This window comes from Chrysochloris asiatica, unplaced genomic scaffold (genome assembly GCF_000296735.1).
Source record: "Chrysochloris asiatica unplaced genomic scaffold, ChrAsi1.0 scaffold00107, whole genome shotgun sequence".
Classification (NCBI taxonomy): Eukaryota; Metazoa; Chordata; class Mammalia; order Afrosoricida; family Chrysochloridae; genus Chrysochloris; species Chrysochloris asiatica.
The window spans coordinates 2,162,416-2,180,839 of NW_006408625.1; the positions used below are offsets into that span (position 1 = coordinate 2,162,416).

At 42.3% G+C, this 18,424-nt stretch overlaps 1 protein-coding gene across 1 annotated transcript in view; it reads left to right on the plus strand.

Moving 5' to 3' along the window:
* DAPK1 (death-associated protein kinase 1) overlaps nt 1-18,424 on the plus strand; it is a 274,182-nt gene that overhangs the window by 156,628 nt on the left and 99,130 nt on the right. Inside the window, exon 2 of the mRNA XM_006867630.1 lies at nt 6,465-6,686. Within this exon, the coding sequence (XP_006867692.1) occupies nt 6,465-6,686 (222 nt within the window). The remainder of the gene's footprint in view (nt 1-6,464; nt 6,687-18,424) is intronic.

The following is an 18,424-nucleotide window of genomic DNA, read 5'->3' on the forward strand; positions in this document are numbered from 1 at the left end:
ATTATATGTCTTGATGATTGTCTTTTAGGGTCTATCCATCCTGGGGTTCGTTGAGCTTCTTGAATGCTTATCTTTTCACTTTTCAGGATGTTAGGAAAATTTTCTTCCAGAAGCTCATCAAGTATCTCCTCTGTGGGCTTGTGTGATTGTTCCTGTTCTGGAATGCCAATAATTCTTATGTTATTCCTCTTCATGTTATTCAACATGAATCTTAGACCTTCTTTGGATTTTTTTAATCCTTTTTTGTATTTGAGAGATTTATCTTCTAGCTCACTAATTCTAGCTTCTATCTCTTCAATTCTACTCCTTTGTCCTTTCAAATGTATTGGCCATTTCTGTTATTCTATTATTAATCATTTGGACCTCTTTCTGTAGGTTTTAAATTGTTTCCAATGTTCTATCTATCTTATTTGATTGTTCCTGTAGCACTTTCCTGACTTCTTCCTTATTTTTCTCTACTGCATTGTATAGTGTTTTGATACCTTTTTAAATCATTTTTAGGAATTCCTTCTCAGGCATTTCCAAAGCCTGCCCATCTTCCTGTATGGAGTGTAGGTCTCCTACCAGCTCATTTGCCTCAGTCACTTTATCTTGTTTCTGGACATGTGTAGATATGGTCATCTGCTTCTGTTTTTTGGGCATCTTCAGGGTTATCTGTGGACATATTACTTAGGTGGGTATATATTTGGGTATTTTTTATGCTTTCTGAATGCCTCCAGGTAGATGTGATCAGGAAATGGGTTTCCCTTTTCACTCTTCTTCCTGAGAAGTTTTAAGATACCACTGTTGGTCATTTTGACGTGACTTAGGATTTAATTTTCGGCATATTTCCTCTTTTGTCTGCTTGTCCCGCTCCACAATCCCCGTTCAGGCCATTTTTTCTAGTTGGAAACAGTTCAGGGCTGCCTGTGGCTGTTTGGTTTTAATTGGAAACTGTCTCTTTAAATTTCTAGGAGATCTGTGCGCATGCGTAATAGAACCTTCCGAGGGTGGGGCTGGGGTGCCCAGTAGCTCAGGCACCCCTATAATCACCAGAATGGAGGTGCACAGACAGCAAGGGACCGATGAACAGATACCAAAAGAAAAGAATGTCCATACCTTTATCTCTGCGGTTCTGCCAGGCGTCTGTGGCCGCTCAGCTCCTTCCCCGACATGGTGTCATCCAAGATGGCGGCTCCTGGAGCAGCTGAGCATCCCGGACTAGAAAGCAATTGATTTCTTGCTTCTGCCACAAATTTCCCCAGCTGTGAGCCCTCCAACCTTCTAAATATTCCTTTATATGTGGTTCAGAGTTCTGGGACCATCCCCTGAGCCTGCTTGGTCGGGTATTTTGTGTTGTTGCTGGCGGAGCTCCTTTACTTCATGTCCACCCGATCCGCCATCTTGTTTGTTCTCCCAGGATTTTAATCTTTTACTGTACTTATTCAGTCTGTGTACTGAGCAAATAATTAAAGAAGCTGTATTATATGAAGAAGAACATGGCATCAGGATTGACGGATGACTCATTAACAACTTGCGACATGCAGATGATTAAAATACTTAATGATGAAGATCAAAGACCTCAGTTTTGGTATGGGTTGCACCTCAGTGTAAAGAAAACAATAATCCTCACCACTGGACCAATCAGTAACATCCAAGATAAATCGAGAAAGTTGTCAAAATTTCATTTTGCTTGGATCAACTGTTGACATTCATGGAAGCAGCTATCAAGAAATCAAACCATATCTGCCACACATGACCGCTTTAAAATGGTCAAGAGCAAAAATGTCAGTTTGAGGACTAGGGTACGTTTGACCCAAGCCATGGTATATTTCAAAAGTTGGACAATGAATAAAGAAGACCATGGAAGAATTGATGCATTTGAGTTATGGTGTTGGAGGGGAATATGAAAAGTGCAATGGACTGCCAAAAGAACAAACAAATTTGTGTTCTAAGAAGTCCAACCAGGTGCTCCTTAGAAGCCAGGATGACCCAACTTCATCTCTCATATTTCAAATGTATTATCAGGAGCGATCAGACCCTGGAGAAGGACATCATGCTTGGTAAAATGGAGGGTCAGTGAAGAAGAGGAAGGCCCCCATTGGATTGGCGCAGTGGTAGCACCAATGGGTTCAAATGTAGCAGTGATTGTGAGGTTGGTGCAGGACTGGGCAGTGTTTCATTCTATTGTGCGTTGGTACCAACTGGCGGCAAATAGCAACAACACAAATTAAAAAACTTTGTGCAACAGTTCTATTCTCCATAAAGTCAATTCGACAGCAATGGATTTTTGGTTTGGTTTGTGTTTTACTCCAGTACAACCTCTTATTAACTGTTAACATCTCCAGAGACCCTAATTCAAAGCAGGATCGTGTTCACAGGTTCAGAGCACAGAGCTTCAGCATAATATTTTGGGATAACTTAATTCGCAACAGAGAAAAGCTGCAGCTCTTCACTCTTGGTAGAAACTGGACATGTTTGCCGTGAAGTGGCAGCATAGATCTTCTAACTCTTTAAGGGAGCAAATTTATAGACATCATTGGTGGGAGCATTTCACTGTAATTTTGTATTCAGATTCTCAGCTTTGCCGCTGCAGGGGGGAAAGAGGGTATTAATAACCTGTCATGCAAAAAAATTGACACTGCTCTCAAAATAATCCCTCACTATTTGTTTCTCTTCCTTGGCCTCCCACTGCTGCAGTGCATAAGTCCCATTTCCGAGGCTCCATTCTGTAACATCAAAATATTATCCTTAATTTGATTTTTCTCGCCCCTTTTACTTTCATGTGAGGAGACTAAAGCTAGTTAAAAATAACTGTGATAATTCTATACATAGTCATTCTCCAGTAGGTGCCAAGGCACGTACAGATGCTGGGATGGGTAGGCAGGGAAGATGGCGAGGCGCCAGTGTTTTTATGAAGGGTCTTTCCGTGTGTGCTGCTTATTTTCAGGGTAGCCTGCTTACCTCTCAAGATCTTGCCTTATTATTTTGTGTCAATTTCTGTTGTTACTCTGTTTTGTAAAGGGGAGGAGACTCTGGTTACATGCTGTACCATATTGTATGCTTATTTCTAGGAGAAATAGACAATCTAAATCCTTGTGCGAGAAGCAAATAAAACAATATATCTTCATTTAACTGTCATTGTTAGGTGCTGTCAAGTCGGTGCCGACTCATAGTGACCCTGTATAAGGTTTCCAAGGAGCAGCTGGTGGGTTTGAACCACTGAACTTTCCATTAGTTCAGTCCAGTACTTATCCTACAGTGCCACACCAGGACGCCATGTAGATACATAAATGTAGAGAGAGAGATTTGCTTCAAGGAAATGGTGCACACAATTGTGGGGACAGGCAACAAGGCTGAAGACTCCTTGTTTCCCCAAATTTGTAGTTCAGGGTTTGACAAGAGTGATGAAAAATGTCTATTTATAGTTTGGAGGCAGAAATCAGACCATGGAAGATCACTTTTTACTTTTAGGCTTTCATTTGATTTATTGAGACATCTACGTTATGGAAAGTGATCTACTTTAACCACTGCTCTGGAATTTATTCCAATTTACAGCGCCCCTATGAGACAGAATAGAACTGCCCCGTAGAGTTTGCAAGACTGTAAATCTTTACAGAAGCAGACTTCCACATCTTTCTTTCTGGAAGTGGTTTGTTGATTGACTGCTGACCTTTCCATTAGCAGTCTGGCTTTTAACCACTATGCTACCAGTGTTCTTTTTAACCCTGTTTATTGGAGGCCATTCTGTTTGTAACAACTTCCTCACACCATCTTGATTAGTTCAACCAAATAGGTCCCATACCCTAGCCCAGTTGACACATAAAATTAACCACCATTGCTGTAAAGGGAATTTATTGGCTTATGCAATTTAAAATTCCACAGTTAGATGGCTTCAGGTGAGGGGTGATCTAGCCACTCCATTGTATTACCACAGACCTGGTTTCTTCTGTTGATGCGCTCTCTTCCATAGTGGTTGACTCTGTTAGACTAGTCCCCTTCATGATCCCCCAAATGGCTGCCTGCAGTTTCTGGGGTTACATAATTCCATGTTTCTGGTCCAGAAGAGAAAAGAGTGTCAGAAAAATACTTTGTCTCTGATTATTCACAAAATCTTTTTTTTAAAAAAGCTTTTATTGTGAATTGAGTGAAGGTTTACAGGACAGATCTTCAGTTGTACATTCAACAAATCATTGCAATGCTTACAATTCCCTCCATGCAGCATTAGCTAACGGTATTTATCTCCATTGCATTTTCTTTTTTTGTGATGCACACATACCACATTGAAAATACATTATTAAATCTCTAAAGGGCACATTTTACAAGCCAGCCTCCTCCCTGCAGACACACTGCTTTTCTCATCCATGGACTTATAGCCCTCTGCTTTTCTCTCTGCCATTGTCTGTGCCACCATCTCTGTTATTTGCTGTTTTGCTGGTTAGGATCCCTCACTCCTCTCATGCTCTTTTCTGTTGATGGTCCTAGGGTCCTTTGCTTCTGAAATGAAAGGTTAACTGCTCCCCCCTTTTAGTTACACCTCTTCTCCCAGATCCCCTAATTTCTTTCTTGTAGTTTTGTTCTGCTCTGGATTCCTCCACTGCTAGACTGAGTTCCTGGTGGTGTTACTATCTGGGATGTCCATCTTTGGTTGTTAGCTGCTCTTGTTGATTCTCAGCCAGAATAACTCCCTTTAGTATGTTTTGGAGCTTCAGCTTTGCCTTTACAAAATCCCTTAATTTCTGTTTATCCTGAAATGTTCTGATTTTGCCATCATAGTTAATTGACAGCTTTGCTAGGTATATGATTCTTGGTTGACAGTTTTTTTTTCTTTCAGAGTTGTGTATATGTCTCCCCATTGTCTTCTAACCTGCATGGTTTCACTGAGAAATCAGAACTTGAGCTTATTGGAGTTCCTTTGTAGGTAACACTTCTTTTTTCCCTAGCTGCTTTCAGAATTCTCTCCTTGTCTTTGATTTTGGAGAGTTTGATTATGATATGTTTTGGTGATTTTCTTTTGAGGTCTGTCCTGCCTGGGGTTCATTCAGCTTGAATGCTTATCTTCTCATTCTTCAAGGTGTTAGGGAAATTTTCTTCCAGAAACTTTTTGACTATTGCTTCTGTGGCCATTTTTGTGTTCTTATTCTGGAATTCCATTCAGCCTCAGGTTATTCCTTTTCAAGTTGTCCCACATGAATCTTAGGCTTTCTTCAGATGTTTTCTTTCTTTCTTGATTATTCATCGAGCTTACTAGTATAGATAGAGACGTTTATCTAGCAGCTCGCTGATTCTGGTTTCCATCCCTTCAATTCTACTCCTTTGCCCTTCCAGTATATTGTGCATTTCTGATATTTCAGCAAGTTTTGAATGGTCTCCAATGCTGTATTTATTTTGCTTGTTCCTGTAGCACTGTTCTGGCCTCTTCCTAATTTTCGTCTACTTTTCTGTGGAACAATATCAGTCTCCTAAATTCCCTTTCAGGCAATTCCAAAGCCTCTTTACCCTCCAGTGCCATTCCTGGATCTTCTTCTTGATTGTTTGAGCTACTCTGTCTTGTTCTGCATGTGAGCAGAACTTTTCTACTGCTTTTTAGGCATTTTAGTCTTCACAAAATCTTGATACTCACTGTGAAAGGTCTTAACTTTGGTCATCAATCTGTCACTGGAGCCAGGAGACTACAGTGTACTTATAGGCTTAGCATAGGTCAAATAATCCATATCTACAGTTGTGGGTGGAGTCTTCTACCCCAGAACCACAAGGAGACCCAGAGGTACATATTTTCGGGAAGAAAGTAGCAGGAAGTGGCTGTTATTGAAGTACCAAACATATGTCTAATACACAGGGCTTACTGGTTCACATTGTGAACAAAATAGGAAGCTTTTTTTCTGTTCAGGGTATTTGAATTCATAGATACTAGAAATATTTCATTGAAGGTTATTGTTAAGTGCCATCAAGTCGATTCCAAATCATAGGATTTCCTAGGAGCGGCTGTTGGGTTTGAACCACTAGTCTTGAGTTTCAACTGATCTTGTGGTCCAGTGCTTATCCTACAGTGCCACACTAGGTCTCCCTCATATTTTCCTGCCCAAGCCCTGGTCTCCATTCCTTCTTATCCTAGTTTTAAGGCTAGACAGAAAGGAAAAGAGAGTGACAAAAATGAGGTCAAATAAGGGAACTCCCTCTGCTGTTGGATCTGGAATGGAAGGGAGGGTACCAAAATACAGGTATTATTACCCATTTCACAAAATATAATATAAAAAAAGAATTTTTATTCCTGTGTCATTACTTATGAGGAAATGGGCTTAATAAAACAAATTCAGTGAGAAACATCCCTACTGGATCTGTTCATTTCTCCAAGCTAGAACTCTCCTATTTGCACTTGTATTCGCCCGCAAGGCCTTATCTTCACTCCAATCCTATTTTTATTTTTTTTAAGGACAATATAGAATTTTTAAGTGATGACTAACCTTCTGCTTTCTTGTTTTCAGTGGGCAGTTTGCAGTCGTGAAGAAATGCCGGGAGAAAAGCACGGGTCTCCAGTATGCTGCCAAATTTATCAAGAAAAGGAGGACGAAATCCAGCCGACGGGGCGTGAGCCGCGAGGACATCGAGCGAGAGGTCAGCATCCTGAAGGAAATCCAGCACCCCAACGTCATCACCCTGCACGAGGTCTACGACAGCAAGACGGACGTCATTCTGATTCTAGAACTGTAAGTGCAGCCTGTGGCAGGGAGAGACCGTGGGTGGGGATGAGGGTGTGGTTGAGGGCAGCCCACACTGTCTGCCAGCAGGACAGCCAGGTGGCGAGACCTGGGGTCTCATAGGGAAGTGTCTTTGCTTGGGTTTGAGAGCAAGACTGTGCCGAATGCCCTGACCTGAGACTTCTCTGCCCTTCTTTACGTTCTGAAGAGCAGCACCCAGGACTGACTGTGGTTCCACTTGACTTGCAAGTCGCTGTTGTTATTAAGTGCTGTTGAGTCGGTTCCCACCCATAGCGACTCTGTATAGGGTTTCTGAGGAGTGGCTGGTGAGCTTGAACCGCTGACCTTGTGACTCAAACCGACTTTGCAGTCCAGTGCATTAACCCACAATGCCACACCAGGACTCCTTAACTTGCATGAGGGTCTCCAAATGTTGAGGTTCATCAATCTGTAAGAACATGTGCTTCTTTCCTATTCCTGTGTCTTGTCTCTGTGTTTTGACTTTTCTTCCTTTGGTCTGTCTGTCTCTCTCACTTTCTGTTTAACGCTCACTTCGGAGTCCTGGTGTAGCACTGTGGGATAAGCACTCAACTGCAAGGTTGGCGGTTCAAATTCACCAGCCACTCCTTAGAAACCCTATACAAGGTAGTTAGGGGCTGGAACTGATTGAACGACACTTAACAACAACAGCAACAACACTCACTTCACTTTCTTTCTCTTTTCATTGTTGGTGGTGTTGGTGTTATTCACTGCAGTTCAGTTGGCCTCTGACTCATGATGACCCCAGACAAAACTGAATGAAATACTGCTCTGTCCTGTGCCCTCCCCCTCATTGCAGGATGGGCCTTTGTAACCCACGGGGTTTTTGTAGGCAAGTGTTTGGCGGTAGATTATCAGGCCTTTATTCCTGTGCATTCTAATCATCATCCCAGTTATACTCAGTCCACCACTAACACATGGGTAGTGACTGCCCATGAAGTGCTGGCTGGAATTAAACCCGGGTCTCCTTCGTGGAAGGCAAGCATTCTACCTCTCAACCACCACTGCCTCAACTTCCACCTTCTACTCTCCTTTCTGCCTCCTCATTCTGTCTTTTACACTTAAACCTCATTGTTTATTGTTGGAACAGCCAAGACTAATTGTATGACTATAGAACTTACTTTTTAAGTGACTTGCTTATTTTTTTGCCAGCCCTGCTATGCTGATGCCATTGTTGCAGACTGTAACGTATTTCCCAGTGTCTTCCAGTTGCCATCATCCTCCTCTCCCCATTCCCCTCAATCCATGGTTCCCCAGACTCCCACTCTCTATGACCCTAGTCCAGCAACACAAGCAAAGCAGTGGAAGGGGCTGCTGGTAGAGGGAAAGCAGCCATTCAGTGAGCAAGAGGGAGGAGAATGGATGGGTCAAAAATATTCTGTGAAATCCCAACCCTGAATGGTTCTTAGTGATGACAGGCCCCAACCATTTCCAGGAACCTCTTGAATTCAGATAAGCACTGAATGACTAACCGCTAGGCAGAATACTTCTTAGAACTTGATGGTGAGACTTTGTGTCTCATACTTTAAACATAATATCGGAGGGACCAGTCCCTAGAGAAAGCCATCATGTTTAGTGTAGTGGTTGTTGTTATTGTTGTTACATGCTGTCCAGTAGGAACTGACTCATAGCGACTTTATGTACAACAGAACGATACATTGCGCCGTCCTCTGCTAACCTTACCATCATTGTTATGCTCGAGCCCATTGTTGATGTCACTATGCCAGTTCATCTCACAAGGGGTCTTCCTCTTTTTCACTGACTCTCTACTTTATCAAGCACAATGTCCTTCTCCAGTACTGGTCTGTCCTGATAACATGTCCAAAGTATGAGAGGAGAAGTCTGGCCATCTGGCTTCTAGGAGCATTCCGTCTGACTTAATCCAATACAGATTGGTTTGTTCTTTTGGCAGTCCATGGTACTTTTAATATCCTCCTCCAACACCATAGCTCAAATGCACCAATTCTTCTACGGTCTTCTTTAGTCTTTGTCCAACTTTCACATGCATACAAGGTTTTTGAAAATACCATGACTTGGGTCAGGCACACCTTAGTCCTTAAACTGACATCTTTGCTCTTCAACACTTTAAAGAGGTCTTGTGCAACAGATTTGCCCAGTGCAATATGCCATTTGGTATTTTGACTGCTGCTTCCATGAGTGTCAATAGTTGATCCGAACAAAAGATGTCTGTGACAACTTTAACCTTTTCTCCATTTATCATGATGTTATTGATTGGTTCAGTAGTGAGGAGTATTGTTTTCTTTACATTGAGGTGCAACCCATACTGTAGGCTGTGGTCTTTGATCTTCATCAGTAAGTATTTAAATTACTTTTTGCTTACATCAAGCAAAGTTGTATCATCTGCACATCACAAGTTGTTAAGAGTCTTTTTTTCAGTCCTGATGCCTCCTTCTTCTTCATATAACCCAGTTTCTCTCTAATTAGTTGCTCAGCATAGAGACTGAATAAGTACAGTGAAAGAATACAACTTTGGTGCACACCTTTCCTAATTTTAAATGTTACCTTGTTCTGTTAGAATAGCTGTATCTTGGTCTATGTATATGTTCCTCATGAGTACAATTAAGTGTTCCAGAATACTCATTCTCTGCAGTGTTGTCCATAGTTTGCCATAATCCACATGATCTAAAGCGTTTGCATATTCAGTAAAGCACAGGTAAATATTTCTCTGGTATTCTCTGCTTCCAGCCCAAATCCATTTGACATCAGCAGTGATATTCCCTGGTTCCATGCTATCTTCTGAATCTGGCTTGAACCTCTGGCAGCTCCCTGTCAGTGTAATACTGCAGCCGTTTTAAAATTACCTTTAGCAAAATTTTATTTCCATGTGATATTAATGATATTGTCCAATAATTTCTGCATACTGTTGGATCACAGCTCTTTGGAATGTACACAAATATAGATCTTTTCCAATCAGTTGGCCAGGTAGCTGTCTTCCAAATTTCTTGGCATAGATGAGTGAGTGCCTCCTGTGTCTCATCAGTTTGTTGAAAGATTTCAATTTGTATTCCATCAATTCTCGGTGGATGCCTTCAGTTCACCTTTGACTTCTCACTTAAGTACTATTGGCTCTTTATCATATATTACCTCTTGAAATGGTTGGGCATCAACCATTTCTTTTTGATACAGTGACTCTATATTCCTTCCAGCTTCTTTTGATGCTTTCTGCATCAGTCAATGTTTTGTCTATGTTGTTAAGTGTCCTCGAGTCAGTTCTGACTCATAGCAACTGTGTTTCTGAGAAGCAACTGGTGAGTTTGAGGTTCAAACCTTGCAGTTCAAACCGACCTTGCAGTCCAGTGCATATCCTACAGTGCCACACCAGGACTGCAATAGAATCCATTAATATTGCATGTCGAGGCTTGAATTTTTATTCAGTTCCCTCAGCTTGAGAAATGCTGAGCGTGTTCTTCCCGTTTGGTTTTCTAACTCCAGATCTTTGCACATTTCATTATAATACTTGATTTTGTTTTCTTGATCTGCCTTTTGAAAATTTCTATCCAACTCTTTTAACTTCTCACTTCTTCCATTTGCTTTATCATCTGTATGCTGTGGAGAAAGTTTGAGAGTCTCTTCTGACGTTCATTTTGGTAATTTTTTTTTCTTTCATGTCTTCTTAATGACCTTTTGCTTTCTTCCTCTATAATGTTCTTGATGCCATCCCACAAAAGGTGAAGTGGAAGGTCAGCGAAAAAGGGAGAAGAACCCAACAAACTGGATTGACACAACGGCAGCAGCAGCAGCTCAAGCGTAACAACAGTTGTGAGGATGGTGCAGGATTAGGTGGGGTTTCGTTCTGTTTTACATAGGGTTGCAAAGAGTTGGAACTGACTTAATGTCATCTTACAGCAACAACATTATTGATACATGCACACAAAAGCGCACATGCAGTCTTTTGTTTGAATGTGTGATTTCTGGGCTGTGTGGTAAGTGTATGTGAAACTTTATAAGGAGCTGCCAAACTCTTTTCTCTCGTGCCTATGCCTTGGTGCATTCCCACTAACAGTGTATGGGAGTCCCCGTTGCTCTCCTGGTTTTTCATATTGGCAGTGTATTTTTCTTTTTGGCCTTCTCAATAGCTGTGCAGTAGCATACAGTTTTAAGTAGTTACCTGTATGGTGACAGTCTGAGGTACTTAGTGCTACTGTCACACAAATACCAAAGTGAGTGACTTCAAAGGACAGAGCTTATTCTCTCTAATTTCAAGAAGCTCAAAAACCAAGTCACTGTCTCAGCTGCAGCTCTTCTTTCCTCATCAGTAGTCTTGAGTATTCCTTGGCTTTTATGCATCTTCATGTGACCTGCCTTCCCCTGTGGGTATCTGCTTTTGCAGCTAATTAGCCCTTTTTATAACTCTGAGGCAATTCCGTTTAGGACTCACTTAGCTAGTATGACCTCAATCCGTGTTTCCAAACAGAGTTAGATCCATAAGTATGCTGTTAAGTGTCCTTGAATTTGTTCTGATTCTTAGCGAAGACCCTGTGTAGGTTTCCTGAGGAGCAGCTGGTGGGTTTGAACTGTTGATCTTGTGGTTTTCAGTCCAGTGCTAATCTTAAAGCGCCACACTAAGACTCCTGAAGTATAAGGATTAGGATTCCAGTATATATTTGAGGGGGTGGTGGAGGATTGCTCTAAGATGAACTCCATGACAAAGAAAACTTTGGAGGTTTAATGATGCAGCTTGTTCTTATGTTCAAACCTGGGACCCATCCCCTTTTCCATGAATTTTGTCCTCCAATTCTAGAACTATTTTTCACCAGCGAGATAGAAGGATCCAAACCACGATTCCTCTTGATATTTCACGAAACAACCCCCTCTACCTCCCCACAATTACCTGGTGGAACTCAGAAAGGGATCTTTTCTGGAATCTGGACAGAGAAGTCTTGCAGTCTGCATTGAAAGGCATGTTTGTCAAGCTGTGTCTAGCATCTGCCCTTGAAAATTCTTCCCGGCATTAGAGCGATAGCTCTTTCTCCCACTTGCTTGCTTCATGGAAAGTAATCTTTTCACAGCTGATCTGCTATTGCTATTCAGCAGAGCATACACACTGAGGAGGCCTGTGTGTGATGTCTTTAAATCACGATTTCGTGTCCTCCACACCCATTGTTGTCTAATGAAGGCGTGCCGCTATGAGATTTTCCTTTCTGCAGTTCTGCTCACCCACGTATGGTCACATGGGCATGCTGGGATGGAACTTTAGTCTTCAAGGCTTGACTCATTTCATAACTTGTTATTTGATGAAAAGTGAAGCTAGATTCAGAACTTAGAGTTGACGTTGTTTGTGAAGTCTACTTCTAAAATGCCTTTCCTAAATTTGATACTCAGAAGCAACTAACTTAGAAATTTGGGGATGCAGATAGTGATGTGTGTTTCTATGGAATTCTCCCGGCTCCAGCTATGGCTCAAACCCAAATGCATTTAGGGACCGGGCAAGTAATGGGAATGCTCAAGGTGGGCTGTTTAAAGCCTCAGTGTCAGGCAGGCATGAAAGAATGATGGGGTCTGCAGCCACTGTCAGCCACTAATTACTGTTGTGGAGTCCTGGTGTGGTGCTGGGGTGTAATGTACCAGACAGCAAGGTCAGTTTGGATTGCAAGGTCAGCAGTTCAAGCTCACCAGCTGCTCCTTGGAAACCCTATACTGGATCACTAGGAGTCGGAACCCACATGACGGCATTTAACAACAACAGTCATTGTTGCCATGTGGAAATGTGGATCTGGTGTTGGCAGATGTTCCTTTCGTGTTCCCTTAGGAAAAGTCTGTAATCTAGGTTTTAATGTTGGTAGTTAATCCCTGGAGTCTTTCTTGGTGTGGCATTGTAGGATCAGCACTGACTGCTGACTGAAAGGTTGACTGTTCAGCCCATCAGCCACTCCTGGGAAACCCTAATAGAGTCACTATGAGTTGGAACTGACTTGACGACACTTACCAACAACAGTTTATGGTTTTCATAAACAGACACAGTATCTGAGGACCACATGTAGGCTCCATGGGCCCCGGTTGCTAGCCTGTTTTGTTAGCAGTAAACTTGTGAAATCACTGGACTACCAACTGCAAGGTCGATGGTTTAAACCTACCAGACACTCCTTGGAAATCCTATACAGGGTTGCTGTGAGTTGGAACAGACTCAACAGCACTTAGCAACAACAGCAACAACAACAACTGTGAGAGGAGTCCCTGGGTGGCACAGATGGTTAAATCAAAAGGTTGGCAGTTCAAACCCACCCAGAGGCTCCTTGAAAGAAAGGAACTGCCTCTCGAACGTCATAGTGAAAACCTTGTGAAGCTGTTCCACTCCACACACTTGGGGTCTCCATGAGTCATAGTTGACTCATTGGCAATTATGTTTTTTGTTTTTTTCGTATAAATGTTCAATTGTGAATTATGTGATAGTTTACATGGGAGAACATTAGTGTTACATTCATTCTATCGTATATCGTTTTATTGCCACGATTATAATCCCCTCCATGCATCATTAACCAACCAAAGGGTATACCCTGCAAGCCTTCCCCCCAACCCCACCCCCGGTTGTCAACACACAGCCGCTCTCCCTCTCTGGATCTCAAGTCCCCAGCTGCTCCATCTCTCCACATCATCGTCTCTGCCTCCATCTCTGGCGTCGCTGCTTCTCTGGGTAGGGTCCCACTCTCCGCTCTTCTCCATTGATGGTCCCAGGGATATCTGCTCCTAGACTGAAAAGTTAATCATTCCCCTCCTTGCTATGAAACATCTACCTTTACGTTTCCAATCCTCACAATCAGTCCTAATAGCAATTATTCACTATTATATCACAAGAGACCTGTCTGCATTTCATTTCATCAGCCCTGCCTAGACAGATTAGATACTACACACTGGAGATTCTACCTTCCTCTATGCCCTCTGGATCTAGGTTCCCTCTTGAAAGCTTGTAAGCCAGTCACTTCTTGCCTTTGTAGGCCCCCCACACACACACACACACACACCACGCCATTTTGGGTAGCCAATGGCCAAGTTGCCCATCCCTGTCTACTCTATGTGTGGAGGGGGTGGGAATGATTCTTGCTGTAAGGATTTGTTTCCTCTTTTGAGCTACTGCATCCATAGGTGTAGGTCAAGTTCATCAAATTGTATCAGATTACTCTTTTTTCCCTCTTCTTTCTTCTTCTAGTTGAGCTCTGATCATCCAGTAATTAAAGCCAGGTCAAGTGGGTATTAGCTACAAGTGTGGGTATTCTTGCACATATCCCCTCTCTTCTTGTCAGCTGGATGCTTCACTCGCCACTCTAGTCCTCTGTGGCTGTGTAACTGACTCTGGGCCCAAGATTCTCCAGGTCTTGGCAACTATGTTTTATTTCTTTTTTTTTTTTACTATGAGAGAAAAGGCATGAGCGTCTATCAGTTTGTCATGCTGTGGTGGCTTGTGAGTTGCTGTGATTCTGAAAGTTATGCCACTGGTATTTTAAATACCAGCAGGGTCACCCACAGTGGACAGGTTTCAGATGAGCTTCCAGATGAAGACAGACTAGGAAGAAGGAGTGATGAATTACTTCCGAATATTTAGTCATTGAAAACCTTATGGATAGCAGAGAAACACTGTCAGATATAGGTGCTGAAAAATGAGGCCCTCAGGTTGGAAGGCACTCAAAATGCGACTGGGGAAGAGCTGCCTCCTGAAAGTAGAGTTGACCGTGATGACGGAATGAAGCAAAGCCCATGGGAGAAAAGCCTGCAGGACCTTCATTTGCTGATGGGGCACAACTCAAAATGAAGAGAAACAGCTGTAAACATCCATTGAAAATTGGAACATGGAATGTATGAAGTATGAATCTGGGAATATTGGAAGTTGTCAAAAATGAAATGGAATGCATAAACATCTCAGGCATTAATTAGTGAGCTGAAATGGACTGGTATTGGCCATTTTCAATCTGACAACCATGCGGTCTACTATGTCGGGAATGACAAATTGAAGAGGAGTGGTGTTGCATTCACTGTCAAAAAGAACATATGCAGATCAGTCATGTGGAACAACGCTATCTGTGATAGGATAATATCCATGCGCCTACAGGGAAGCCCAGTTAATACCAACATTATTCAAATTTACACACCAGCCACTAAAGTCAGTGAGAATGAAATAAAAGAATTCTACTAACTTCTTCAATCTGAAATTGATCAAACATGCAATCAAGATGTATTGATCATTACTGGTGATTGGAATGCAAAGGTTGGAAGCAAAGAGGAGTGATGAAGAGCAAAGATGTCAGCTAAGGTATGCCTGACCCAAGCCATGGTATTTAACCTTATATGCATGCAAAAGCTGGACAGTGAATAAGGAAGACCGTAGAAGAATTGATGCTTTTGAGTTATGGTGTTGGAGGAGAGTATTGAAAGTGCCTGGGCTGCTAAAAGAACCAATAGATCTGTTTTGGAAGAAGTGTAGCCAGAGTGCTCCTTGGAGGCCAAGATGGCCAAACTTTGTCTCTCATACTTTGGACAGTGTCAGGAGGGAGCAGTCGCTGGAGAAGGATGTCATGTTTGGTAAGATGGAGAGTCAGAGAAAAAGAGGAAGACCCCAATGAGATGGATTGGCCAAGTGGCAGCATCGATGGACTCAAGCATGGCAACAGTAGTGAGGTTGGCCCAGGATCAGGCAGTGTTTCCTTCTGCTGTGCATAGGGTCACTATGAGTCAGTACTGACTCGATGGCACCTAACAACAACAACAAATACAGTCAGAGAAAACCCCCAAGGTTTATCTTTCTGTTGGGGTGGTAAAATATATAACATAGTATAAGATAGATAAGCTGACTTTTATTTTGTACCATACAGTTTAAAACAGTGATCCTCAAGCTTCAGTCTCCTGGAGACTTGTTAAAGATGGTTGGGCCTTACCCCTATTGGGTGTGGAGTGGAGCTGAGGCTTAGCATTGAGCATTGTGTTACATTGTCTACTGTAGTGGTTATGAGTCAGGCTGCTAACCTCTAGGTCCGCAGTTTGAAACTACCAGGTATTCTGCAGGAGAAAGATGTGGTTTTTTTTGCTCCCGTAAAGGTTTATAGCCTCAGAAACCTTACACAGGGTCGCTATGAGTCGGAACCAACTCCACGGCACATAACCAGGTTATGCTAATGCTGCTGACTGGAGGTTCACCTTTGGAGAAGCAGTGATTGAACAGAACATTAATTCTTGGACAGAGAGCCGACTCATCTATTAATCTAAAATTCTGTAAGTTGCTTAAAAGCAAAACACATCAAGCAGCTGATAAAGATGAGATGCATGGCTCTTAGTTGGTACAAAACGCCATGGCAAGGAAGGTAGAGAATAGGGTGGGTGGTTATGAGCCCCAGATAAGAAAGGAGTGAACATTCCCCTCTTGTGGCCTAGCTGATGGATTACAGTCACTCTGTTGTTGTTAAGTCTTATGGAGTTGGTTCTGAACCCTGGATAGGGTTTCTGAGGGGCAGCAGGTGAGCTTGAACTGCTAACATTGTGATTCAAACCAACCTTGCCAGCCAGCACATTAACCCACAGCACCACACCAGGACTCCGGCCTAGGAACTTTGTATCACCTGTGTGAAGGATTAACACACTAAGATTTATAAAGTGAAATTGTACAATGGTTATGAAAGGTTTGCATAATGCGTTGTTCCAAAGCAAGCCAGTTTTAGCTCCCCAACCGTAAAAATTCCCCCTTACTTGCTCTGCTTTGTTTGATGTTAATGCTTATCTTTAAAACAAAGTAACCCACATTAATTCTTTTTGAGTCAGGCTAAGTTAATAATTTCTGGAACTCCGTTTGTTCATTGCAAACAACTGCCAAGTAGTCTTCACACATTTGTTCAACATTAGATCACTTTGTGCAGGGTAATTGTGAAGTTGGCTCACTCTTTCACAGGCAAGCTGTGATGCAAAATCATAAAAAATATAAATAAAACTTTTTTTTTAAATCTTTTTCGTTATACATCAGCGTAACCGGGTATATGTGGATGAATGCAAACTGTACCTATTAGCAAGTCTGTACTGACCAGAACCTTTCAAGAAGCAAATGCAGTGATTAAGCAATGGTGTTAAGCTACCTGGTTAGTTGTGAGTTACCATTGAGTCTGTTCTGACTCATGGCGACCCCACATACAGTGTAATGGAGCCATCTCTGCCATGGTTGGCATGTTTTGAGTTCATTGTTGTGGCTATTTTTTAGTTAGTGCCGTTCAGCCTAATGGGCTTATTTTCCAGACAGTAGTCTGTTGTGAGCCATACAGTTTTCACTGGCTCATTTTTGGAAGCAGATTTCCAGGCCTTTCTTCTGAGTCTTAGTTTGGAAGCTCAGTTGAAATGTGTCTACTAGGAATGACCCTGCTGGCACTTGAAATACAGGTGATATAGCTTCCAGCATCATTCTTTTTTTTTTGTCAAGTGCGGTCAAGTTAGTTCTGATCCATAGCGACTTGTAAAATGTTTCTGAGGAGCAGCTGGTGAGCTTGAGCCCCTGACTTTGCAGTTCAGACTGACTTTGCAGTTCAGCACATTAACCCACAGCACCACAAGTCACCACAGTATGTCAGACTGATGGGGTGGCGGGTAAATTACCGGAAAGGTGTCCTAAGTTCTTTGACACCGAGAGCATGAGGAGGCCATAGTGGTGCTGGTAAACAAGGTGTGTCTGATGTGGGAATCTTGTCCCCTTCCCTGTTCTCCTCTCTCCTCCTGCCTCTCACAAGACACAAAAGCACACACAAGGTGAATAAAAGTGCTTTTTATAAAATTTTTATGCTGCTCCATTTGTTTTCTCTTTGCTGAGTTCGAGCCAGCTCTTTTGACTTTTTGAACTTTTTATTTTTATTCACAAAGGTAATTTCAAGAAGTGTTCTGGGTTATACTTTTGGCACCTCACTCCTCAGATTTCTACTGTTAGACAAGAACAGAGAGCTGAAGTGCGTTTGGCAACAGTCTCAACCTTTCACAGCAGAATTAAATCTTGGAGAAGAGGTGATTTTCCAGTCAGGCGTTCATTCTCTTGAGAAATAAAATCCTGTGTGTGTGTCTTCCCCCACACTTTGACTTCTTGCCAGTTCTGTTGAAAATTGTTTTCCTCAAGTTATTGAATGGGCATTTTCACTCACTTAAGTGGATGATTGTATTTCTGGATGGTTGTGCAAAAAGTGGGACAAAGGAAATCATAAAAGGAAGCCATGTGTGATGTCTGTGAGCAAAGTTTGATAAATTGATAGGACGTTCCTGCTTGTCAGCCCACTGTAGAACCAGCACATGTGGCTAACCTTAGACCCTGCATTAGTTGCCTAGGGTTACCATGACAACATACCACAAACTGGGTGGCTTCAAGCAACAGAAGGAGTCTGCAGGGCCATCCTCTCTCTCTGAAGACTTTAGGGGAAGACCCTTCTTGGCTCCTGGCACTTTGGCATTCATTGCATTGTCATTTGAGTCTCTGCTTCATTCTTCCCTTCATGTCTGTGCCTCTTTTCTTTTATAAAGACATAACTCATACTGGATTAACCCCAGGCCCACTGCCATTGAGTCCGTTCTGACTCATAGTGACCTTATGTAAGGTTTCGGAGATTGTCAAACTTTATGGGAGCAGACAGCCTCATCGTTCTACCAAGGAACAACTGGTGGGTTTGAACCTCTGATTTTGCTGTAGTAGTCTAAGGCCTAACCCACAGAATCATCTGGACTACTTCATTGTTGGATTAGTT